The sequence below is a fragment of the Ursus arctos genome, unplaced genomic scaffold (genome assembly GCF_023065955.2).
Source record: "Ursus arctos isolate Adak ecotype North America unplaced genomic scaffold, UrsArc2.0 scaffold_22, whole genome shotgun sequence".
In the NCBI taxonomy this organism is placed as follows: Eukaryota; Metazoa; Chordata; class Mammalia; order Carnivora; family Ursidae; genus Ursus; species Ursus arctos.
The window spans coordinates 43,654,954-43,682,448 of record NW_026622897.1 but is presented as its reverse complement, the minus strand read 5'-3'; the positions used below and the strand labels follow the sequence as shown (position 1 = coordinate 43,682,448).

At 41.9% G+C, this 27,495-nt stretch overlaps 1 protein-coding gene across 34 annotated transcripts in view; it reads right to left on the bottom strand.

Annotated features, from left to right (window-relative positions):
- SYTL2 (synaptotagmin like 2) overlaps nt 1-27,495 on the bottom strand; it is a 121,454-nt gene that overhangs the window by 45,798 nt on the left and 48,161 nt on the right. For 17 of the 34 annotated variants that reach the window (XM_057316776.1, XM_057316784.1, XM_057316781.1 and 14 more), the window contains exons 2-4: nt 26,596-27,100; nt 9,590-9,741; nt 7,653-7,785 (exon numbers count right to left, since the gene is read on the bottom strand). In XM_057316776.1, the coding sequence (XP_057172759.1) occupies nt 7,653-7,785; nt 9,590-9,741; nt 26,596-26,708 (398 nt within the window). In that variant the 5' untranslated portion in view covers nt 26,709-27,100. The remainder of the gene's footprint in view (nt 1-7,652; nt 7,786-9,589; nt 9,742-26,595; nt 27,101-27,495) is intronic. The other 17 variants (XM_048217382.2, XM_057316777.1, XM_057316780.1 and 14 more) reach the window with 3 other exon arrangements.

The window sequence follows — 27,495 nt, the reverse complement described above, 5'->3', positions numbered from 1 at the left end:
AAAATAACAGCAGATATCTTATGCCTTCTTTTGAGGCATTTTGCAGCTTAAATATTAACAGTGCTGAATGAGAAGCAAATTCTGCAAGTGCCTTTTTTCACGTGTTGTTGTCGTTGTTGACCTCTCCCTTTGGACAGTGCGTTCCTTGGAAGCGAATGTTGTATCATACCCCCGGCGCCCAACACCGTGCTGGCCTATGTTACACTCAGTGAAGCTCCAACACATGAATAAACAAGAAAAATGACTCGGGGATAAAGTGAGGGAAGTAAATTAGAAAATATGCGGGACCAAGCCTTTCAAGTCAGTATTTTCTTAAGTAAAACATGACTTCTCTGGGGCCACCACACTGCACACAATAATTTTTCTCACACGCACATACTCAGCCAAGTGTAAGACACTCTGATGTCACAATGCAACTATTTCCACCATAAGTGATCTGGGTAAATCCAAGATCCTATAGGATTAAGAAAGATTGTTTTAAAGAGCTCTACAGAAGTCGTTCTTTGGGGCAGGCCTCTAAGAAATGAAATGGTCACATCACTGGATATGCAATGTATCCAAGGACAAAAGAGCAAATGCACTGTCCATAGATCTGCTCCTCTCTACCTTGCCTTTGGGAGGAAGCCAAGTGCTTCACATTGATTTTATTATTGAGGGGATAGAAATAAAAAGCTAATCCTTTGCAACATAGAGATGGGGTGGGGGGGAGAAAGAAAAAGAGAGAGATTGAGATTGAGAGAGAGAGAGAAACAAAAGCCTTCCAGGAAAAAGAACATTAGCAGAAAAAATACTACTACTTCAGAATTAAAGACATGGTTTTAATTGCTTGGTCTCCATTCAGCAGGGGTAAGAGGGAGATCGGTGGCACAAGTATCACTGAAGCACAGGCAGTGAAGCTTAAAGACTAGTGTTTTTGTTCATTACAACAACTTTTAGAACAAAACAGTGTTTTAATTCCACCAAAACCAAAGTGAAGTGAGGATGCACGGCTTCCCTTGTAAGAAAACTCATTCCTTCCTTCCACGTCATCAGAGAAGTGTGGATGCCATGGAAAGAAATACTGCCACAAAGACTTTACCTTGTTCTCCCTGAACTCATTTTGGAGACATTCGTTCTCTAGGGATGTTTTTGACTAATGGACATTACAAACCTCTGGAGCAGCCAAGCTCCCTCCTGCCTCCGTGCCTTCCAGTTCTCTATCCTGAGTGCCCCTCCCGGTCTTGTAGTTGTCCAAATGTGAGACTAGCCCTCCTGTTCTCTTCCACCTCTGTGATCACTGGAGCTCACAGTGGTACTGCTGAACTGGGAGATTCTCAGTAACGCACCGCAGTGAAGTCTGCAGGTTGTCAGTCCTGTTCTTGGAGTTTAAATTTCCCCCTTCTCCTCTTTCTACTCATGTCCTGAGTTGCAAACCACTTCATTCAATCATTCATTTACTCATTCGTTTGTTCATTAACCCTCATTCACTGTTATTCTTTATTTCATAATTATCTCATCAACTATTTTCATTCAATTGGTTGAACTCTCATTCTCCATCTAGTTTTCATTCATTCATTCATTCATTCATTCCACAAGACACTTGTTGGGTACTGTTGTAGGTGTTAGGAATAGTGCAGTGAACCAAACAAAATATAGCAATAAACAAAAAGTCCTTTTCCTCATGGATCTGGGGGGAAGGGACAATACATACACACAATAAATATAGAACATGATGTCACATAATGAGAAGTGTGCTGAAGGACAGTAAGACAGGGTGCTGCATTCATTCATTCATTCATTTCACGGGTACTTGTTCCTGAGTACCTACCATGTGTTAGATGCTTGGGACATGGTGGTGAATAATATCCACATCCTAGACATTGAGAAAGAAATGCATGGACACTCAGCCCTGGGAATCTGGATTTTTAGAAGTCCCTCAGGCAGTTCTGACCTACAGGTCGCAGATGAGAACTTCTCATCAAGTGACCCACGTATCCTTTATAGATTATCAGGTATCTATGTCCTACCAACCCTTCAAATTTCTTCTAATTTCATCTCTAAAACTCCACCATATTTCTCTTTTCTGCATTTCCTTCATTAGGTTCTTACCATCTCTCACCTAAGCTTCTGTTACAATGTTCTAATTGAACTGTTTCACCCCATCTTTCACAAAGTTAGCAGAATGATCACTCCAAAAAGTAAACCTGATCAAAAAGTCATGTAATGCCTTCTGGTGACTTAAGGAAAAAGTCCAGCCTTTTGTCCAACACTCAAAGCCCTTGACAATCCGGGCCCAGCCTCTTCCTCCAGCCTGACTGCCCACCACTCACTCAGCATACCCACCAGACTAGACCCCTTCCACGTCTCCAACATGCCAGACCCCCATGTCATCCCCTCTGACTGTACTGTCCTCTCCCCATGTCTACCTGCCATAATCCTTCTCATCTTTCAAGAACTGCCCTACATACAACTATCTCTAGAAGCTTTCCTGACAATCCTTCCCATTGACCCTGGACACGGTCAGTGCTCTGCCTCTGTGTTCCCACAGCTTTTTAATTATACTTATCATACCACATCACAAGTCATGATTATACATGTCAGCCCCTTTTGCAAACAGTAAGTTCCCTAAGGACAGGAACCATATGTTGTTCATTTTTGAATTCCTAGCTACCATCTTGTATACAATAAACACGTCATAATTACTGACTGACTGAATAAATGGTTGAATGAAAAATGAATTAGTAACCCAACAGAATGATTTATTTTATTGGGTGCTAGCAAGATATTAAACCAGTGTTTCCATTCAACTGCAAACAAAGACATTTAAACACTTTATTTCCAAGAAGTAGCCTGAGTTGCCCAATCAACCTATGGGTTAATCGTTCCATTCTAACAATTCACACCTATTTCTCTTTCTTATTTTTCTCCACATCCCACTCTTGCAACTGCCTTTCTTCTGGCCTTTCTGAACACTTCTGCCTGTGGCTCAGGCTGGCTCACATCACCCCCTGCTAATTTTGTTCCAGCAACAGTGGTCACTGACCTTTGACTAATGACATCTATCACCAGGGCAGGTCTGTATAGAGTCAGAGTACACGACCACCTCCCTGGTGTGATACCAGGGCACTGAGATGCCCACTGCCCTTAACATAGTCCTCTCTGCACCAAACACCTTGCTTCCCTTGGCTGAAGGCTCTGACCTTTCTGTATTAGAAACGTAATTCTTTAATCTTTAGAAACCATCAGGAACCCTAAGTCCTCTTAGCAGAAAGTCTGCACATTGTGGGAGACAGGCACATGACAGACCTCTGATTCCTTTCATTGAAATGCCTTTGTCCATATTACACACCAGATGGGCTGTGTGTTAGGATGCCTTAAACATGCTCAGACTCATGTTCAATAGGGTGACCATTGAGAAAAGACAAGAAGCTCAACATTGTCATCCATACAGGCTTAAGTTATTAAGAAGTCAAGTGTTTCTTAAAGTGGAATGCATGTTAGACCCTTTAAAGGAGAAACAAGGGGCTATCGGGCAACTGAGGGATGTGGGAGAGGAGAGGGCATGGGAAGAGGAACCAGAAGGAGGAAATTGGGAAGCTTGGAACACACTTGAGAAACTATCATTTTTTTTAGAGTTCTGGCCCCGTGTGAGGCCACAGAGCTAAGACAATATAAGCTACCACAGAGACCAGTCCTCAGAGAGGCAGTCTTCAAGGAAGAAGTTAGAGAGAGGCAGAGAAACTACAAGGCCAGTCCGCTTCCACGTTCCTTCAGACCAAAAAAGCACCAACACTGGGGACATCCAAGGCCCTTGTCAGTAGAGAGGCTACTAGACTGTCAGTGTTGCCCAGGGTGCCTAATCTTGTTTCACAAAACATGTGATCTCAAGTAACAAAGGAACTACCCTACATACTACTATCTCTTGCTCCTCATCCCAGAGCAGGTCTCCCTCTACAGTCAAGACATGTTATACCTCCCTTATAGGCAGGGTCCTGACCCCCATGGGAAAAGCTTCTCCCACCTTTACTGTGTATTCCCCACCTTGGTTCAGCCATGCCCTATGGATTATTGTGAAAAGGACACAATGTGCTACAAGGCGTGGTTCATGGACCAGTGCCAGTCTGAGAATTGCTTGTTACTGGCTCATAATGAGCTAAATACAGAAATCAAGATTATGTATTTAGAATCACTTATAGCAATTTGCTGAGACATCTCAGCACATGATCAGGGGTTTATATTTTGCATGCCTTTGTTGTTTTCTATATTTCATTTTTGTTATATTTTATAAAAGGTACCAATCTGTGATGACTAGAAATACACATTTTTTAAGGAAACCAAAACCCCAGTCTTTTACCACAGTTTGTGCCAACACAGCCCAGTTAAAATTTAGCAACCAGCACTGGAACTGTGAGCATTTGGAGTTTTCTCTTTTCACTCTAAAGAAAACCTCACTCTCTGCTCCTTTGTTCATCAAACCTCTCTCTGCTTCCTCATGTGACAGGTGCAAACAAAGATGAGTTGTGAAAGAACGCAGGTACAGGATGGTGGTTGAGTTCATGCCGGGCATCACAGCATTTCAATTCTTCCCAGGCAGGACCGTACAGAATTGTACGTACAGAAAGAAGAAATCTTGCCACAGAGCCTAACAGAAAAACTCCTTCATATATTCTACATATAAGTGAAACCATATGATAATTATCTTTCTCTGATTGACTTATTTCACTTAGCATAATACCTTTCAGTTCCAGTGCAGAGGATCATAAGGGAAGGGGGGAAAAACTGAGTGGGAAGTCATCAAAGAGGGAGGAAAACTTAACGAGAGACTCTTAATGATGAGAAACAAACTGAGGGTTGCTGGAGAGGAAGTGGGTGGGGGTTGGGGTAACTGGGTGATGGGCATTAAAGAGGGTGTGTGATATAATGAGCAATGGGCTGTTATAACCAACTGATGAATTATTGAGCACTACAACTGAAACTAACAATGTACTATATGTTGGTTAATTGAATTTAAATTTTAAAAAAAGGAAGAAAGAAAAACTCTTTCAGAAACTGCAATATCTAGGGGTGCCTGGGTGGCTCAGTCGTTGAGCGTCTGCCTTCGGCCCAGGGAGTGATCCCAGAGTCCTGGGATTGAGTCCCACATCAGGCTTCTCCGTTGGGAGCCTGCTTCTTCCTCTCCCACTCCCCCTGCTTGTGTTCCTTCTCTCTCTGTCAAATAAATAAATAAAATCTTTTTTTAAAAAAAAAGTACATTTAAAAAAAAAAGAAGAAGAAAAAGAAACTGCAATCTCTAGTCACTGTTGCCTCACAACACTCCCGGACACCTGACTCCGGGCTAAGAAAATATTGACAGGTACTGAGTCATTCTATTGAAGTTTAATTCCTCTAAAAGCACAGGCCCCAAAATACACTTAACACACCCAGTTCCCAAAGGTTAAAGTATAGGTGAGAAACACCGTAAGAACCTGATACTGAGTCAAGTGGTAGTTTCTGACATGGGAAGGAGGAAGCATACAACAGCGCCTTCCGCAGTTCTGGATGATTACCACCCAGGTCACGTAATGAGCGAAGCCGACTAGACACATCTGACATTTTTATTCTTGCCTTCTCGACTGGACCTCATCTATGTTACAATAACATAATTATAAAGCCACTGGAAATTGCCAATTTTCTTTCTTCCTGTGAAATGCTAAGTGGTTCCCACATCTCATTTCATTTAATCTTATCATATCCTGGTGAGGCAGCTCTGCTCTGATTTACAGATGAGACCAGAAAGACTCGTCTGAGGTCACACAAGGAATGCAGGAAATAATGGAGACATGAATTGTGGAAGCTGTATTAGTAGCCTCAAATTGAGGAAGAGGGGAGATACAGCCACCAGCCTGCCTGAGGTCATGAAGAAAATGAGCTGGACTAGGAGGGCAGGGGTGCCTCTGTCCCCCAGGCCCTTTGAGATGAAATGAGTTCTTGGGAGAAGGACAGGAAGTCTGACCCAGAGAAAACTGTGCAGTGAGCTAAGTTGGTCTTCTGATACCCCCAAATCTCCTTTCCCCTTCTATGGGACTTGTACCCACCTCCCCTAGTCAGTCAGTGTTCTGGTGTCCCTCTCCGCTATCAAACTAGCTCTTAGGAACTGCTGTCAGCTCCTTGATGGTGATTCTAAATGACTACGTTCTCACTCTCATCTTTCCCTATGGAAGGCAATCCTTTATCCCATTACGGGTACTGCTGGTGAATGAGGAGTCACCAAGGGGAGACGGTAGGGCTAGGCTCTCACTCTCTGTGAGAGCCCCTACTTCCATTCACTGAATGCCTACTATGTGCTATGGACCATGGTAAGAATTCTACATTTACTACCTAATTAAATTCTCTATAATTCTGCTGGCAAATCATTATCATGCCATTTTACAATTGAGGAACCAAAGGCCCAAGAATTTAAGTCACTTCTAGTGCAAGGTCACAAAATCAATTTAGTGGCTACTTATTGTTTAACTTCTAACCAACATGGCCTCTACAGACTTAACAGAACATTACAAATCATCCCAGAGGGGAAGCAGTCCAGTCTACCACCCATGGAAAACAAAGTGAGTCCTCTACAATAGGGAAATAGACAATGGGTACCTTAATAGAATCAGTATGCCACTATCCATGTGATATAACTTTACTCATATTTGGCTCTGAAATTCCTATTCATGCCTATATTACAGACCTTCTCCCTCACCTGTAAGCTATGCTGGAAACATCACTGTTCTGCAGGTGCCTCAGACTTGGCATCTGACTTGGTGATTGTGCCATCGGCAAATTTGTCAACTTCAGCCCTGTTGGAGACTCTGAATTAAATTGTCTTCACCGAGGAGCTACAGATAAAAGGCAACTGCCTTCCCGCCAAAGGGTAGCAACTACACTTCTAAGGGATGAACACCAATGGGAAAATCCTTAAATACCTAAAAGCAAACCATCAAAACATCTGTGACAGTATAGCTCCACAATCAGGTATTTCTTAGGAAGAACACACAAATGTACTCTTTGGTCAGATGGTAACAGGTATGGAAAACACCAACAAAATCAAGACTGAAATATTGAGGACAACCTACATCCTGAAGAGGCATTTACTAAGCACTTACTATGTGTCAGGTATTCTGCATATGTTATCACTAATTCTCACTACAGCCCTTCCAGGTATATATTATCATTTTTATCTATAGTTAAAAAAAGAGACTCAGAGAGGTTAAATGACTTCCCCATCATCAAATGGCTAATAAACGGCATGTTTAGGATTTGAATTCATGTCTAGTGCCCATGCTTGAGCCTCTTCCATCGTACCAAGTTATGACAATTTGGTCATAATTCACCTCTCCCCTGAAGTGACTATATTTATTTTGAAGTACCTCTTCATTCTACTCTAAGATAAAATCATTAATACAAATAAAAACCAGCTATTATTGGTGCTGGAAGAAATCTCCACTTAACATTTTAGTTTTACTTAACACTCAGATTTATTAGAAATTCTGGAAGCTGGGAAAGAGTATTTTTCAGGCTCTGTCCACGTCAGGGCCCAGAATTCTCTCATACATATTTCACAGTGCCTGTGAGACTAGTCTGGTGTTTGTGCTCATAGCACACCAAGCCATGAATCCCACATGCAGTGACTGTCCCTGTGAGCTCTGTCTTACCTTGGGCTTGTTGGGGCTACATCTTCTGGCTCTTCCACAGCACTAGTTAGCTCTGGGGGGAGGAAAGCATGTTTGTTGACGTTATTCACCCAACTTTCCTTTGCCTCGTTTGCTCTGTCCTTACTCTGCTCTGCTGAAAGAAGAAACAGTCAAGATAGGAAGGTCATTTCTCACCTCCATGACCTCTAAGTCTCCTAGTAGCTCTTATCACTGAAGCTCAGACCTGAACTTCAGGTCTTCCTAGATTGCCAAGGCAGTCACTCATGAGTCTGAGTCCCCAGGGTCAGAATTACATCTGCAAAATTATATCTGATGTTAGCTTCCCCCAAGCAGAATCTCCTGAGAGTATGAGTGGACCTTTAAATGTCCAGGTAACTCCAGAGACCACTCCAGCGAAATAGTGACCACCTCTAGGTGAATTTCACCTGAATTGGGGTCAGGACTAAATATGTATGGCTGGGGGACACTCAGGACAGCTAGTTCTCATTGGGACAGAGACACCATCATTACAAAGCATTTACTGAATGTCAACAATGTGCCCGACTTGAGGCTGGGCTCCGGGATCCAAAGGGGAACAAATGCTTCTAGTCTGGAATGTTCCTCTCCACTGCCTCTTCCTTCCCACAGTCTCTACACATCCAAATTCTACATACTCCTCAATACCCAGCTCAGATGCCAAGGCCCCCCATAAAACTTCCATGCTCCCTCTTTAGAAAATCACTTCTTTTTGCCTCTGAACACCCAGGATTCTTTACCAGCACCTCTCAAATAATTAGCATTAAGTAATTATGCTAAGTGCTGGGCACAGTGTTGTTTTTTGTATGCATTACCTTGTGAGGAAGGTGCTATATTCCAAGTTTAGAGATTTGGAAATTGAGGATCAAAAAGTTCAGGAAACTTGCTTTCGACCCCAGTGCCAGTAATTGCCAGGAATGCTTATACATCGATGTTAAGATGAAGCAACACAAGGACTCCCGGTTTCCAAATACTTAAATTCCAGGGTGGTATTCCCCACAGGTCTCTTTACATAGAAGTCTACTTTCTTCAATTGCAAAATAGAATCCACAATACTAACCCATACCTCCCAAGATTTCTGAAGGCCTGGATGGTTTTGAAAATCAAGAGGGATGTGAGCAGTGCACGGCACACACTAAACATTACCCCTTATTTGCAAGGGGTGTGTCAGAAAGAACAAAATCCCAGCTCTGCCATTTGCCAATGATACAACCTTGGACAAATAACTTCACTTCTCTGATTTTACATGTCTCATATGTAGAACAGGGATAAGAATACCTACCTTACAAGATTGCTGCTATAGTTGCAAATAATAGAGAACAAATACCTATCATGTATGAAACGTTCAAAAGGTGACAGTTATTTTCCTTATTGGGTACAGGCTAGATCTAGACAGGGACTGTTCTCAGGGGTAAAAGTTTATACTGCCTAGATCAGAGTGAAAGCAAAGGCACACCACACATATTTAATAAACCCAACAGAATTCTAAAGAAGCCCTCAAAATACTGTCTTTACAGTCCCTTAAGTGATATACTTGGATGATTAAAGACATACCAGATGTTGAAAGGGAAGCTAATCTCTTCCTGTCACTCTCCTCAGAGGAAATGGTTCTGAATCTTCAGAGTTAAAAGCCAAAGGAATGAAGGGGGTAAATGCCTTATAAACCCCAACTGTCTATACTACTACAACTCAACACAGTATCTAAAGGGCTTCCTATGTTTTTCTAGATTACCCTGAGTCCCTTGGCCCTGCCTTATCTGAATCCAGGACAAGAAGATTTTGAGCTGGAGGACTACACATTATGCAAAGAGCACCTCTTTCCCTCAGCAGATTGCAGTACTGATTCTAACATCCTTCCTGTCTCCTGGCAACGCCTTCCCAAACAAATGCTGGTTCAAAATGTCCTAGTCAAATCAACTCACCTTCTACCTGGAGCTTCTTCTTTCTCATGGACGCTCTGATGATATCTGCACCATGAATTCTGTCTCTGTGCCTTTTTGCCTTGGCTTCATAAAACCATTGACCACTCATATTCTTCAACTGTTGGTCATCCTTAATTTTTTCAGGCAAATGTCTACAAAAGGAAAAGAGCTTTACTTTCCTGAGAGCCCACAGTAAATAAATGAGTTCACTGGGACAGTGCATAAGGAAATTGGTAAACATACAAATAAAGCTCTCAATATTTTAGAAGACGCCACAAGCCTCCTAGATGACCAAGAAATTCCTCTTTGATTGAAAAGTCAGGAAAGACAAGGCTAATATTTTTTTAAAAATCAAAGACTTCATCCATGACCTCCACATGGTGCCTGGAATTTCTCAAAACCAGATTCACTTTTTGGCTGCAGTCTTCTGTGTCCACCGTTTAAATGCAAATATCCCAGGGAAAGATGGTCTATTAAGTGTCTCTAAGCTTCGGTCCTTTTATCTGTAAAAAGAGGTTCATCATAGTAATCTACTCCATGGGATTGCTTTGAAGATTAAATTAGCAATGCATGTAAAACTGCCCTTTGCCAATTCCTAGCACCTAAAACCCAATGAATATCTGTGGAGGAGTTATAAGTTCATCAGACCTCTCCGTTTTGGTGAAATGCATTTATCAGAGACTTTCTGGGGGTGGGGGAGTGAATGATATCCCTAGTTCTTAATGCCAGGGAAGTGAGTACTGAAAAAGCAGGCTGGAGGCAAGCAAGATCCAATTTATGCAAGTAGGGGGATGGGGAGTAGAGGCAGAGGCAAATTCCGATTGTACAATTACTGCTTGCAAGCATTCCACAACCAGTCGTGCTCACTGAAAAGCTAACACCTGTAGAACAAAACAAATACAGCCCTAAAATCTCCCTATTTTACACTCACTTAAAAAGCACTGTTCTACTTGACTAGTGTTGTTGTTGTTTTTTTTCTCTTCCCCATCATGATAAGTGTACACTTCAATCCCCATCCCCTATTTTCACCATCCCTCCCACACCCCCTCTGGTAACCATCAATTTGTTCTCTATAGTTAAGAGTTTGTGTCTTGGTTTCTCTCTCTTTTTTCTCTGCTCATTTCATTTGTTTATAAATTCCACATGCGAGTGAGAACATATGGCATTTTTTTCTCTGACTTAATCCACTTAGCGTTATACTCTCTAGCTCTTCATGTTGCAAATGGCAAGATTTCATTCTTTTTATGGCTGAATAATATTCCATTGTATATATTTACCACTTCTTCTGTATCCATTCATCTACCAATGGATACCTGGGCTGCTCCATAGCTTAGCTATTGTAAATAATGCTGTAACAAACATAGGGATACACATATCCTTTTGATTTAGTGTTTTTGTACTTTTTGGGTAAATATTTAGTAATGCAATTACTGGGTTGTAGGGTAGTTCTATTTTTAATTTTTTGAGGAACCTCCATACTGTTTTCCATAGTGTCTGTACCAGTTGCATTTCCACCAACAGTACAAGAGGATTTCTTTTTCTCCATAACTTCACCAATACTTGATGTTTCTTGTGTTTCAATTTTCACCATTCAGACAGGTGTGAGGTGATATCTCATTGTAGGTTTGATTTGCATTTCCCTGATGATGAGTGATGTTGAACATCTTTTCATGTGTCTGTTGCCCATCTGTATGTCTTCTTTGGAGAAATGTCTGTTCATGTCTTTTGCCCGTTTTTAAATTGGAGTATTTGTTTTTTGAGGTGTTGAGTTGTATCAGTTCTTTATATATTTTGGATACTAATCCTTTATGTCATTTGCAAATACCTTCTCTCATTTCATAGGTTGCCTTTTAGTTTTGTTGTTTCCTTCGCTGTGTATAAACTTTTTTTTTTTTAATGTAGTCCCAACAGTTTATTTTTGCTCTTATTTCTTTCACCTCAGGAAACATACCTAGAAAAATGCTGCTATGGCCAATGTCAGAGATATTACTGCCCGTGCTCTCTTCAAGGATTTTGATGATTTCAGGTCTCACATTCAGGTCTTTTAATCCATTTTGAGTTTATTTTTGTGTATGGTGTAAGAAAGTGGTAGTGTCATTACTTTGCTTGTGGTTGTCTAGTTTTCCCAACACCATTTGCTGAAAAGTCTTTTTCCCATTGGATATTCATTTTTCCTTTGTTGAAGATTAATTAACCATATAACTGTGAGTTTGGTTTTGGATTTCTGTTCTATTCCACTGATTTAGGTGTCTATTTTTATGACAGTATCATACTGTTTAAATTATTACTACTTCGTAATATAACTCGAAATCTGGAATTGTGATACCGCCAGTTCTGTTTTTCTTTTTCAAGATTGCTTTGCCTAGGTGAGGTCTTTTGTGGTTCCATACAAATTTTAGGATTGTTTGTTCTAGTTTTGTGAAAAATGCTGTTGTATTTTAGAGGGATTACATTAAATATGTAGATTGCTTTGAGTAGTATAGACATTTTAACAATCTTTATTCTTCCAACCCATGAGCATGGAACATCTTTCCATTTCTTTGAGTTGTCTTGAATTTCTTTCATCAGGGTTTTATAGTTCTCAGAGTACAGGTCTTTCACCTGTTTGGTTAAATTTATTCCTAGCTATTTTATTGTTTTTGGTGGAACTGTAAATGGGATTTTCTTAATTTCTCTTTCTGCTGCTTCATTATTAGTGTATAGGAAGCAACAGATTTCTGTATATTGATTTTGTGTCCTATGACTTTACTGAACTCATTTATCAATTCTAGCAGTTTTGTATATACAGTATCATGTCATTTGCAAATAGTGACAGTTTTACTTATTCCTTACCAACGTGGATGCCTTTATATTGTCTAATTGCTGTGGTTAGGACGTCCAGAACTATGTTAAATAACAAATACTGATAGTGGGCATGCTTGTCTTGTTCCTGACCTTAGGGAAAAAGTTCTCAGTTTTTCATCATTGAGAATGATGTTGGCTGTGGGTTTTTCATATAAGGCCTTTATTATGTTGAGGTATGTTCCCTCTAGACCTATGTCACAGTTAAGTTTTTATCATGAATGGATGTTATACTTTCTCTAATGCTTTTTCTGCATCTACTGAAATTATATGGGTTTTATCCTTTCTCTTTTTGATGTGACATATCATGTTGATTGTTTTGTGAACAGTGAACCATGCTTGCATCCCAGGAATAAATTTCACTTGATTATGGTGTATGATTTTTTTAATGTATTGTTGGATTTTGTTTGTTACTATTTTGTTGAGGTTTTTTGCATCTATATTCATGAGACATATTGCCCTGTAGTTCTCTTTTTTGTGGTGTTCTTATTTTTTTAAAAAAGATTTTATTTATTTATTTATTTATTTATTTATTTATTTATTTATTTGGGAGAGATCACAAGTAGGGGGCAGAGGGAGAAGCAGACTCCCCACTGAGTAGGGACCCCGATGCGGGGCTCAATCCTAGGACCCTGAGATCATGACCTGAGCCAAAGACAGTTGCTTAACCAACTGAGCCACCCAGGCATCCCTTTTGGTGGTGTTCTTATCTGGTTTGATATGAAGGTGATACTGGCCTCACAGAATAAATTTGGAAGTTTCCCTTCCTCTTATATTTTTTGGAATAGTTTGAGAAGAAAAGGCTTTAACTTTTCTTTAAATGTTTGGTAGAATTCACCTGTGAAGCCATCTGGTCCTGGACTTTTCTTTTTTGGGAGGTTTTTGATTACTGATTCAATTTCATTGCTGGTAACTGGTCTGTTCAAATTTTCTATTTCTTCCTGCTTTAGTTTTGGTAGGTTATATGTTTCTAGGAATTTATCCATTTCTTCTAAGTTGTCCAATTTGTTGGCATATAGGTTTTCATAATATTCTTTTTTTTTTTTTTGAAAGAGAGAGAGAGAAAGAACGAGTGAGCAGAGGGCAGGAGAGAGAAAATCCTAAGCAGACCCCAAGGCCAGTATGGAGCTGACACAGGCCTCAATCTCACAACCCTGAGATCATGACCTGAGCCAAAATCAAGAGTCAGATGCTTAACCAACCAAGCCAACCAGGCACCCCAAGTTTTCGTAATATTCTGTTAAAATTGTTTGTATACCTGTGGTGTTGTTATTTCTTTTTTCATTAGTGATTTTGTTTATTTGGGTCTTTTTTTTTTTTTTTTTTTGAGGCGTCTGACTAGAGGTTTATCAATTTTGTTTTACTCTTTTCAAAGAACTAGCACCTGGTTTCATTGATTTGTTCTACTGGTTTTTTTAGTTTCTATGTCTTTATTTCTGCTCTAATCTTTATTATTTCCTTCCATTTGTTGAGTTTGAGTTTTATTTGTTCTTTTTCTATCCCCTTTAGGTGTAAGTTTAGGTTGTTTGAGATTTTTGTTGCTTCTGGAAGTAGGCCTGTTTTGCTATAAACTTTCCTCTTAGAACCACTTTTGCTGCATCCCAAAGATTTTAGACCACTGTGTTTTCATTTTCATTTGTCTCCATGTAATTTTTTTTATTTCTTTGATTTCTTGGTTGACCCATTCATTGTTTAGTAGCATGTTATTTATTTATTATTATTTTTTTAGTAGGATGCTATTTAACCTTCATGTATTTGTACTCTTTCCAGATTTTTTTCTTGTGGTTGATTTCTAGTTTTGTGGCATTGGGGTCAGAAAAGATGCATGGTAGGACCCTGATTTTTAAAAATTTGTTGAGATTTGTTCTGTGGCCTAATATGTGATCTAGTCTGGAAAGAATGTGTATTCTGTTCCATGTGCACCTGAAAAGAATGTGTATTCTACTGTTTTTAGGATGGCATGTTCTGAATATACCTGTTAAATCCATCTGGTCCACTGTGTCATCCAAAGCCACTGTTTCCTTGTTGATTTTCTGTTTGGATCATCTGCCCATCAATGTAAGTAGGGTGTTAAAATCCCCTACTAATATTATGTTTCTACTGATTAGTTCCTTTACTTTTGTTATCAACTGTTTTATGTATTTGTGTGCTCCCACATTGGGTGCATAAATATTTACTATTATTGGGGCGCCTGGGTGGCACAGCAGTTAAGCATCTGCCTTCGGCTCAGGGCGTGATCCCAGCGTTATGGGATCAAGCCCCACATCAGGCTCCTCTGCTATGAGCCTGCTTCTTCCTTTCCCACTCCACCTGCTTGTGTTCCCACTCTCGCTGGCTGTCTCTATCTCTGTCTGATAAATAAATAAAATCTTTAAAAATAAATAAATAAATATTTACTATTATCATATCCTCTTTTTAAAAATATTTTAAGTAACTTCTACACCCAATGTGGGGCTCAAATTTACAACCCTGAGATCAAGACTTGCATGCTCCACTAACTGAACCAGCCAGGTGCCTCTACAATTGTTATATCCTCTTGTTGGATTGTCCTCTTTATTAAGATATAGTGTTCTTCTTTGTCTCTTTTTACGGTCTTTGTTTTAAAGTCTATTTTGTCCAATATAAGTATTGGTACCCTGGCTTTCTTTTGATATCTATTTGCATGATAAAGTTTTCTCCATCCCCTCACTTCCAAACTGCAGATGTCTTTCAGTCTGAAATGAGTCACCGGTAGGTAGCATATAGATGGGTTTTGTTTTTCTCTCCACTCTGTCACCCTGTGTTTTTTTTATTGGAGTGGTTAGTCCATTTACACTCGAAGAAATTATTGATAGATATGTATCTATTGCCTTTTGTTAGTGGTTTTGTGGTTGTTTCTATAGATTTTCTCTGATCTTTCTTCTCTTGCTCTCTTTCATAGTTGGCTTTCCTTAGGGATATACTTGGATTCCTTTCTCTTCTTTGCATATCTATTACTGGTTTTTGATTTGTGGTTACTGTTAAGTTTGTATGTAACATCTTCTGCATCTAGCAGTCTATATTAAGTTGATGGTCACTTAAGCTTAACCCATTCTTTACTCCTCTTTCTGTGGTGTTTTAGGTATATGGTATCATATTTTACATCCTTTTATGAATCTTTTGACTAGTTTTTACAGAAATATTTATTTTTTACCACTTTTGTGTTTTTTACTTTTCATACTCTCACTTATGGTCTTTCCTTTCCACTCAAAGAGCTCCCTTTAATATTTCTTGTAGGACTGGTTTAATGATCATGAACTCCTCTAGTTTGTTTGTCTGAGAAACTCTTTATCTCTCCTTCTCTTCTGAATGACAGCCTTGCCGGATAGAGCATTCTTGGCTGCAGATTTTTCCCTTTCCTCACTTTGAATATATCTTACCACTTTGTTCTGCCCTGCAAAGTTTCTGCTGAAAAATCTACTGGTAGCTTTATGGAATTCCCCTTGTATGTGACTGTCATCTTTTCTCTTGCTGCTTTTAACATTTTTTATCACTACTTTTTGCCATTTTAATTACTATGTGTCTTAGTGTGGGCCTCCTTGGGTTGAAATTTTTTGGGGGATTTCTGTGCCTCCTGGATCTGGATATCTCTTTCCTTCCCCAGATTAGGGAAGTTTCAGATATTTCTTCAAATAAATTTTCTGCCTCCTTCTCTCTTCTTCTGAGATCCCTATCATGTGAATGTTATTACACTTGGTGGAGTGACTGAGGTCCCTAAGACTATTCTTGATTTGTATAACTTTCTTTCCTCTCCTTTGCTCAGCTTGATGACTTTCCATTACTCTGTGTACCCAGTCATTAATTCATTCCTCTGCTTCATCAGCCTGTTATTTATTCCATCAAATGTATTTTTAATTTCATTTATTGTTTTCTTGATCTCTGATTCTTTATCTCTGTGTTGAGTTGCACTGATGTCCTCCACTCTTTTCTCAAGTCCAGTGAGTATCTTTATGATTATTAATTTAAATTTTCTATCAGGCGTATTACTTATATCCATTTCACGTTGGTCTCTTGCTGTGGTTTGGTCCTGTTCTTTCATTTGAGAGATATCTCTCTGTCTCATTTTGACTGACTTTCTATGCCTATTTCTCTGTGTTAGGAAAGTCAGCTACTTCTCTTGCTCTTAATAATGATAGCCTTATGAAGAAGATGTCCTCTAGTGCCCTGCAGTGCATGTCCCATTCCCCAGGGTCCAGCAAAGGGAATGTCTCCTAGTTGTGTTAGTGTCCTCTGCTATTCACTCTTGACCTCTTTTTCCTTCAGTCCAGTTGTCTGCAGAGGTTCTCTTTGCCTATCGTGGGCAATGTTTGGTCCCCAGCAGGAGTGGGGCACATTTTACAAGGTGTGTGGTGGTCTGCTTGCGAGATGAGACTTGCCCTCACTGCAGCTGGAACTGATGTCCCACACAATGCCTGGGTGGGGAGACATGGTGTTGACAGGATTTGTGCTGGTCTTCTTGCTGAAGGGTCCACAGTGCTGAGACTAAGGCAAGTGTGACTGAAAAGGGAGGATCCAGCAAAGCGTGGGGTGGTGTGTCTTTGTGTAAGCAAGTGAGGTAAGCAAGTGTCAGGTTGGTTCCTGCAGGTGGCCGTTGTTTATGTGGGGGAGGGAAATGGCACCTGCCAGCTCCTTTGTTTCTGGAGGGGTTGCCCCAGGATTCTTGTCTCTCCTAGCCATAAGCCACAAGTCACACTCTGAGATGAGCAAATCACTCCCTCCTGTCTTCCCTCAGTGTTTTCAAACTGCTGATTCTAGCTGTATGTTTGGGCTGTTTGTGTGCTGTGCTTTAAAGGTAGGGACTCAGTTTCCTAATGCCCTCCAGGCTCTCCCAGAGCCGAGCCCCTGATTTAAGTCTGACTGGTTTTAAAGAACTCACAAATTCAGCTCCTCTCACTTTCAAAGGCAAGTATTATGGGGATTCATCCTTCAGTTTTTCACCCTCTACCACTGGGGTCCTCAGTGTGAAAGTCTGTTTTTCACCCTTTTCTGTGCCACCAGCTTCCTCTGCACTGCAGATGGCCCCAGTGGACCCACTCCCAGACTGGGTCTTCTACCCTTTCTACCTTTTTTTGTTGCAGCCTCTTCTCCACTATTTAGTTGTGGAATTTGTTCTGCCAGTTCAGATTGTCTTCTAGGTTATTTATGCAGACATGAGTGTTATCTAGTTGTATCTGTGGGATGAGGTGGGCTTAGGGTCCTCATAGTCTGCCATCTTTCCAGCCAACCCTCTACTTGACAAGTCTTTTAAACTTCAGATCTCTCCATCCATCTCAATAAAATGAGAACCACAAACTCTAGAAGATAGTCATAGAATAAGGGAGTATAAAAGCCTTAATCCAACTTTGAACTTTTGGAAGGTAATGAAATCCACAAGGGTTTCATGATTGTCATTCAAGCTAATATGCACCCTTCCTAAGTAGCAAATCTACGTGTCTTAGGCAGAGAACATGTATGATGGCCACATCAAGGTGGTGGCAGGGCCATGTGTGAGGGTTGCACACCAGCATACCTGGGAGTGGGGAAAACAGTAGGGATTCTGGCAAGTACATTTCCTCTCTCCTAAGTGAGTCTGGGGAGTATCTTTTTACTCAGAGTCCAACTCTCTGCTGGAACTTTCTCTCCTCTTCCAATTACCTAGGAAGAAGTGACTCCATCCCAAACATATCCAATCACAACAATTTGACACAGAGTGTCATGACAAAATATCACCAAATCCTGACAAAGACAGTTATCACTTCATGGTTTTGAATCACCAGAGAAGGTCACGGTTCTTATTAAACATTTCTAATGGTTTCCAATTGCCTAAGGCTTTCTGCAGGGCAAACAATCCCCTATGGGCTGCTGATGGAGCTTTTGAGTCCAATTCCAGAAGAGAGAAGTCCTTCCAGCATTCCCTGATTAGAAAGTGAGCCCCTAGGGCCAGAGCCTCTACTCCATATATCCTTGCTTGGTGTCTCTGGAAAATGGTGGATTTTTATTCAGTGCTTGTGGAGTGAAAGAGTTTCATATGAGGCCCCTGACCACCTAACTTCAGGTTGCCTTTTCAGGTTCATTTTCCAGCACTTAACTCCAGACTCTACTAGCCAATACTCTAGACTTCTTACTATTCTCCAAACTGCTCTTTCTGACCTCCCTAAACATTAGAAGCAGAAAGGCCTGGCAGAAAGACTATGAGCTTTAGACTCTCCCAAACAGGTTCAAACCCCAGTTCTGACCCTTCCTATATGTTACCTGGGCAGGTTACTGAACCCTTCGAAGCTTCAGTCTCTTTTTTTTTTTTTTTTTTAAAGATTTTATTTATTTATTTGACAGGGACAGAGACAGCCAGCGAGAGAGGGAACACAAGCAGGGGGAGTGGGAGAGGAAGAAGCAGGCTCATAGCGGAGGAGCCTGATGCGGGGCTCGATCCCATAACGCTGGGATCACACCCTGAGCCGAAGGCAGACGCTTAACCGCTGTGCCACCCAGGCGCCCCCGAAGCTTCAGTCTCTTTGTTTGTAAAGACAGGGGAAAATCAGACCTACTCTGCAGCACTTCTGAGGTGATTAAATAAGGTGTTTACTTGAAAGCACCTAACAGCACCTGGATCTTGGTAAGAGGCCAATAAATGTGAAGTCTCTCGGGATCTCTCTGCTCACTTCTCTGTGCAGCACATTGTTCCTTATCCTTCAGATCCAGCACATGCACCACCGCCCAGGGGAAGCCTTCCCTGATTGCCAAGGCACAGGTCAGCAGTTTGCCCTTCCCCAGCCTCCCACAGCACTGACCACACCATATTCCAATGATCTATTTGCACATCTGTCTCACCCAGCAATCTGTCAACTCTGCAAACTCCCTGAAGGTGAGGACTACATCTTAATCACCTTTGTCATGCCAGCACCCAGCACCAAGCCTGGCACAGAGCTGATACCCAACAACCGTTTGGCGAGTGAGTAAAGTAAAGAACAAATAAATGCTCCACAGCCACCCCAGTCTGAGTCAGGCAAGAGAGAAAAGTGATCCTGTCACTGCTGGGGTTCAGTGAACCATACCCAGTCACAATGGCAGCGACTTCTCCTGATGAGGCAGCACACCTCACTCTTGGCAGAACAGGAACAAACATAATGAAATCTGGCATCAGCCATCACCTTGTTGAAAGCACCCTCCTAGCTTAACAAGTCTCAATTTCTCTTCAGGAGGTTGTTTATTTACTTATTTTTGGTGTTTGGCTGAAATGCATTTTGTAGGTGCCCCTGTGCAACTCTGGATCTGCTCCTGTCTAAACGACTATCCGAATGCCCTGATCAAGCTAAGCTTTCAGTGCACCATAAGCACACAAAACACATGGCCCCTTGAAAGGCTGGTAGCCATTATAGTACAGAATTAGGAGGGGGTTTCTGGCTTATCATTTAAGTGGCAAAAAATAAGAAATTACTCAAATTCATTAAGTGCCATTTTTCTCTTTCCTGACACAATAATCCTGCTATGTTTAATTAATCAATTTCTTTTTTGATCTTAGTCATTTGGAATATTTCATAGATGAATACATACATGTGACATTAAAACCCAGGTTTTATAAAGTTGTAGGATCATTAAAAAAAAAAAATCCCACCATCTAGATGTTGCTCTTAAAATCTTCTCCACCAGCCTAGGTTGATGTCCCATTTTTCATCAACTCTAATTGTACCAATAAAAATGGCATTTGATTCTCTCATTCTTATACCATTTAGTTGAAGTGAGAAAAAGGTATTTCTTGAGATCACAGTTTTCATCCCTTATCATCCTCTGCCCATAGGCAAATTGTGCGTAGGAGAGAGCTGAGGATAGAGAAGATGCCCATTAAACACCCGTGGTCTGGTGGGCTTAAGTGAAGGTAGAAAAAGAGCACTCAGCCCAGACAGGACACTGTCCTGCTGGCCCTCCAGGCAGGCCATGCCCCCATTCCTTTGGCTAATACATACAAAGCATGTGTTCTGTACTGGCCCCAATGCAAGTCACCTAACATGCATCATCTCATTTAATACTTACAATTTCACCATCACGTACAAAGAATTTAGTCAATTGTAAAAGAGAGCCATCTTGCCTTCTCTGCATGCTAAAGGCCGTATCTATTCATTTGTTCATTAATTCATTAATCTCCTATCATGTACCAGCCATATACTCAGAATTGTGCATAAAAAATTTCAATATTGGGACACCTGGGTGGCTCACTCAGTTAAGCATCTGCTTCGGCTCAGGTCACGATCCCAGGGTCCTGGATCAAGTCCCACATTAGGCTTCTTGCTCAGTGGGGAGCCTGCATCTCCCTCTGCCTGTTGCTCCCCCTGCTTATGCATGCATGCTCTTTCTCTGACAGATAAATAAAATCTTTTTAAAAAATCCAATATTTTAGACAGCCCTAGTGCCTGTCTCAATTCCTGTGTTGCAGAGAGAGAGCGTAAGCACTCGCAGAGGAAAGCCAGAAGATCAGGGACGCCCTCCGGGCTGGCCTCAACACTTTTCCCTCAGCCTAGTCTCTTTTCCCCTTTTATTCACACAACACACCCCAGCTTCCCACTATTCATCATGATTAGACAAAGGCCTACCTGGTTGATGTTATCTAGTCAACTAGGTAAGAACCAGCAGGCTGTCCAGAGAGGCTGACTGGCCCATTCCCCAGTCTTTTTTTTGTTTTGTTTTTTGTTTTTTTTTTACCCCTCAGTATATCCTGGACAAAATGGTTAGACTATGTGATTTGAAAGTACTCTGGGGCCAAAGAAGTTAGGAGATTTGCCCAAAGTCACACAGAGCCAGGACCAGAAGCCATCCAGACCCCTGGTCAACGCCATCCTACCTGAGAGGGCCAAACATGATTTTGGTGTCTAAGATGGTCATCACACTTCACTCTACAAAAGAATTCAACTGAATCTGAAAACCAACACATGTGAAAATGAAATAAATTGCAAATGCTCCTTACAGTGGAAAATGAAAGTTAATGTGTCATGGACACATCGTAAATCCCCACCATCTGCTGAGAGGCTGCCCAGCATGAGGAAAGCACAGGCTTTGTAGGGTGATGAGCAAGGCTTCAATCTTGCAGGGAGCTTAACCTCTCCTCCCTCCTTTCCTCAGTGTTAAGCAGGTTCAGCTACACTGCTATGTAGATGAAAGGGGAAAATGTACGTGGAGCTCTGAATGCAATATAGTTCCTTGACAAATGTTGGTTCCTGTCCTCTTTGCTTTGACAGAAAACACCCCAGAGGTCCTGGAAAGCAGTTCTTCAATGTCAACTGCCTTCACTTAAAAAAAAACAAAAAGCAAAAAACTTAGGTCTTAGGGAAACAGCTAAGAATCATAAGATGTGGTCACGGTTGAGATGTTATCTATGGCAAGAATGCCCGTCACGTCAATGTGGTTCTCTGTGCACGGGGGTGGGAGGCGTAGTGCTGGTGGTGTACAGGCACACACACGGGCAAGGACTTCCTGCTGACAGTATGACGCAAAGCACAGGAAACACCACCTTTAGAGTGTCTCATTTTCAAACCATAAAAGACTAAAATTACATATGTATATGCAGAATAGTGTTTCTTAAAAAGAAGAGGGAGTAGTAAGAGGGAAATAATCTATCCTGATGTCTGCCTCATTGCTGGTCTGTGAAGTGTTTCTAGCCGGTAGTTAGGAAAGCAAGCTGAATATACATGCGTGGTAATGACCGGGCCCAGCACTTGGGGCTGCAGGCAGACAGGCAGCGTGAAACACAGCTGCGGGGCAACAGTGACCTGGAACGGTTATCTTCTAGCTGCCTCCTGAGACACCGCAGTGGCTATTCCCTTGAGTTCAAGTCCCTGTTCTACCACAAACATGTAGGACAGATTTGGGAACTGAACACTTACTTCTCCTGTATGACGCTCATCTTTCTCATTCATGAAATCAGACCGGAGGTAACATAGAGATTAAATCATCTCCACAATGTCTCACATGAGCTTGCATGTGAACAATTCAAAGCCCTGGATATATCAGGAAAGGCAAACAGATTTCAGCGTGAATGTGAAATCTCCCCTACAGCCATGCTGAGAAGGATTCAAAGGCAGCATCTGGTCTTAGTGCGTTAGCGAGACCCTCTCATATCTGTAGGAAAGTTATGCTCCAAAGTCCATAGTAAATCAGCATTCCAAAGATCAGTCTGATTTATAGTGGCAGGTTTGCCTTTCTAATGATGTTTTGCTTAGGCCAATGTTAGAATTATATGATTTTTTTTTTAAGATTTATTTATTTATTTATTCGACAGGATAGAGACAGCCAGCGAGAGAGGGAACACAAGCAGGGGGAGTGGGAGAGGAAGAAGCAGGCTCACAGTGGAGGAGCCTGATGTGGGGCTCGATCCCACAACACCGGGATCACGCCCTGAGCCGAAGGCAGACGCTCAACCGCTGTGCCACCCAGGCGCCCCAGAATCATATGATTTGTGTTTCTAAAACCACATACCAACTAGAAGGACAGGGAAACTAAAATCATGTTAGGGAAACAAAGTTGAGATTTTAAATTTGCAATTGGTAATCCATTAAATGGATAAAGGTCAGTTTCCTTGGGGGGGGACCATATTTTAATTACCATAGAATTCTCTTCATATCATTGTCCAGAGAAGTTCCCTATACTTACTAGAAGCTCAATTAAATTTCTTGCATTAAATAATTGAGAGTTTTAGGAGTAATTTCTTCCTAAGGAGTCAGACCATCAAGCATAGAATTCTGCCCTTTTTTAGAGGCAAAGGTAGAGAAGAAAATAAGGGAATTAAAATATATCCATCATCTCTTACGTGCTAAGAAGATTAATAATTATTTTACTTAATCCTGATTCTAATCCTTTGTATTTGGTATTATGGTCATTCTCAGTCTCTGGGTTAACACTCAGAGAGGTTAAGTAACTTGTCCAATGAACCACAGTTGATTAGTGGTGAGGAGGGGATTCAAACTCATGTCAGGTTTGACTCCCAAGTTTAAGCAGGGGACTTCTTCCCTAGTCGTCTTCTTTTTTTTTTTTAAAGATTTTATTTATTTGACAGAGATAGAGACAGCCAGCGAGAGAGGGAACACAAGCAGGGGGAGTGGGAGAGGAAGAAGCAGGCTCATAGTGGAGGAGCCTGATGTGGGGCTCGATCCCGTAACGCCGGGATCACGCCCTGAGCCAAAGGCAGACGCTTAACTGCTGTGCCACCCAGGCGCCCCTTCCCTAGTCTTCTGAAGGAATAATATCAATGATTTTGACCCTAATTGAATGTGGATGCTTTATGAACATACTGAAATTCACTTCAAGCACTCTGGAGTATCTGATAACGGCTACTAATAATAACTCATAGATAGACAGTGCTTCACAAATTAACAAATGATTAACAAAAGCAGCTTGACAAATTGCAAAGGGCAAAATAGCAGCATGGGGGAAAGGGACTAGCACTGGACCAAGAGCTTTTCTTACCACAGCTCTGGCAGTGATTATCTGTGTGGCCCTGGGCTAGTCACTTCCCCTCTCTGGGCTTTACCTTCTTTATCTGTAAAATGACTGACAGGGACCAAAAAATCTTTCTAGAGCTGTCAGGCTATATGGAAAGCTGACAGAAGAGTCAAAGACAAACAGCTGGAGGATGGCAAAGGGGCTGAAATCAAAAGCCCATGGAACAGCACTTTCAGAGACCAGAGATCTAGTTCTACAAGCCCAGGAGCAGAACAGCCTCAGCCCCATACCCACAAGTCCCTTCAGTCCTGAATCAAAGACGGGGTCAGAGCACAATTCTCTTTATGTGAAGTAGGCCAGGCCATGGGCGGGAACTCTTTGTGTCCACCGGCTATGAGCCCCACACCCATCGGCCACCCCATCGCCCACCCAGCGTGCACCATCACTCCTCCCCAAGACCAGAGTCCTAAACCTGTCTGTGGCTGAGTCAACATCAGGTGCTTGTTGTCTAACTAACAACTCCCCCAGCATGGTGGTAGTACACAGGGCTTGACTGACACTTGATTTTTTGCCACCCCATGACTTCTTGCTATCAGTTTACAGAAGCAGCAGCTGGTGGGGCACCCTGAGAAACAGTGAATGGAAGGGGAGTCTGCAAACCCACTGCTACTAAGGGACTCATTGCTGCTGCGACTGCAGCCAGGCTGGTACCAGAGGCTATATGCTAACACCCCTTACAAAACCCAGGTCCAGCCAGAACTTTGCATTTTTGTAGGATTTTTCCATCAGCCACTGCAGATGCCCATGAAACACCTCCACTCCCCTCACATGGAAACACACAACTACAGGGAAGACTCAGCAGCCTGCAGTCCCAGGGGCCAAGGACGTTTAGAGGAAGGACATTTGGGGGGGGGGGGACAAATGTCTCTTCCTAACCCGGCTCGATAGAGGGCGTAGAATTGCAGCCCACACATAACTCCTGATAAATGGAGGAACTGAAGGTATTCAGCAATCCAATAGTCACAGTCCCCACATCCTGACGTAGGAAGAGGGGCCCAGTGCCATCTTTGCTCCACTGCTTTCTTTCCAAGTCTCCCTGTCTTGTCTTCTGAGAGGATAAGGGAATTCCCACTATGCTTTAAGAATCAGTGAGTATTTTCTCTGTGTTGTCCTCACTCCTTATTTTTAAAATGGGTGTACCAGTCCTGCCCCACCAAATCTCAGGGTGGTTGTGACGAAACGTAGGACAACATTCATGAAACGGCTTTATAAACTGTACGTGGGTAAAGGATCAATGCTACCAAAAGACTCTGAGGGAAGATTGCTCCCACCCCTCTTGGATAAAATGCTCAAGGCACCCCACTGGCTGAGAATGGAGAATAGCCCCCCATCCCGGTACACAGAGCACTACAGGTGACTTGTAGGGAGGTGCATGACAAGTAAAGAGCCCCATTCTCAGGCTCTCCAGTACCTGTCACCATCACAGCTCAGTGTCCTACCTCTTACCAAGCAGCAGCCCCCTTCTCCATGGCCAGGTGCTCAGATGGCCTGTCTGCTATTACTTTCTCAGAAAAAGGAAGTAGCATTAGTGCATGAGTACCTGAAGACCAGGATCTGACTCTCAATTCTTACACCTACGGGTTGGATGAGCTTGAGCAAGTCACCTGACCTGTCTCAAAGCCAACTTCCTCACACATCAAGGAGGCATAATTATATCCCACCCCGAGCCCCTACCAACTGCACAAGAGTGTTTGAGCTCAGAAAAATGCCCTTTGCAATGTGCTCATCACTGTCACTTGGGAATCATTTGTTGGTTTGTTAAGCACCGTCTCTATGAGCTATTATTAGTAGCCTTAACCAGATGCTCTGGAGTGCTTGGAGTGCATTTCAGCATGTTCACAAAGCATCCGTGTTCGATTGGGGTCAAAATATGGGAAATGGTGCCAATAAATCCATTATTCATGATCCTGTGTCCCAGGAAATAAGAACTGGCTTATGCTCCTTTTAGTTAACTCCTGGGATGGGGATTATGCAGTTAATACTACTAACGTACATTCCAGAAGCCTTTCACTGTCTTCAAAGCCCAAGATTACACAGGTAATAGATGGCAAGGCCTGAACTCAAGCCCACTTCTTCAGCATCCTTCTCTCGTGCTCAGTGAATGCACCAACCCCGCGGGAGAGTGGAGAGTGGAGGGAAGGTTGATGTGGAACATGTGGGTTCCTCTCAGCAAAAAAATGTGTCAAAGCTGCCACTCCTTCTTGTGAGACACAAATGATAAAGTGGCTCAGTCAGAGCCAATATCAGTTGCTGTTGAAACTAATTCAAACATTTCTCAAAGTATGCAGAAATGTGAGCTACTTCCCAATTTATTTTCTTTTAAAAATCTTAGGAATTAAAAAAATTTCAACTTAGTGATTCAGTTTTTTAAAAAGTGGATATAAATAGGCACACATTCACATACATGTATGTAGATGTATATATGTGTTTGCATAGGCTTCATCCTTAATTCAGTATTTAATAAATTAAAGGGGTTTAGTTTATCAAGACTATTTCTGGAAGGAGTCCTCAGGGATAAATTACTAAAAAGGAAAAAAAAATCCCATCCAGGAAGTAACCTAAAACCCATAAGTTCAGGCTCCACGTCAGAATTACCACTTATGGCTGAGAAAAGAAGGTGTCCCATCTTCTTACAGACTGTGCCTCCTTCCCCCATGCCTGAGGACCTCCTGGCCCCTTACCTGACTCTCTCCTCTTCAACCCTCTTCAGGGCAGCGTCCCGTTGCAGAACCTTCATGATGGCTTCTTGCTCCTCCTCTGTCAGGAAGCTCAAGTCAATCATTTTGAAAATCATACACAAAAATAAGAGCAACCAATCTGGCTGACAGTTCTCAAAGCAAAACAAGTATGACTGTTGCTCAATGATTAGAAGATGCAAAAAGTAAATGAAGTAATATCTCGTTCAGTTCTGCAGCAAAAGTCTTATGTTTGCTTGGCAAAAGTTTTAGGTAGCTGATTGCAAAGTCCTCCGCACCTCTTCCAGTGAGGGAGTGGTGGTCTGGGGGACCACGTGGAGAGAAGGCTCTCAGAAGGACGCTGCATTCCTTGCCAGACAGGTCACCTGTTCCCACAGTGGCACTCCTACTCACACTCCCACTCTGGACCAGTCTTAGACTCAGTTTATTCTCCTTGTGTCTGGGTCATCAACTCAAGCAGAGGCAGCAGCACCCGAGCATCTCGCGATACCTGGGGAATCACAAGACAGTAAACACGAGACAGTGTGAGGCAGTTCCATAAGCATTGCTCATTACTACAAATTTTAAACGTGCCTGGGGAAAGAGAATGACCAGCGAGATGGTCTCTGAGATCAGGGAAACCAGTTTGGCCAGCTTCCTGAGCAAATGGGTCATGAAACATGCTTCTACTCAATTCCAGACTGCCAAGATGGAAAGCACACAAAATGCCTGTTGATGTTTGACAACCCACTGAGGAAAGGGATGGCTGCTAAAAGGAGCCAGTTCTCTCTCTCTAAACTCATGAAATGCTAGGCTAAAAAGTCACACTCAAGGTCAATAAGACCAGGAAGACGTGATTCCAGTCATCAAGTGATCATGGGTAAGAAACTAGAAATAAAAATTCAC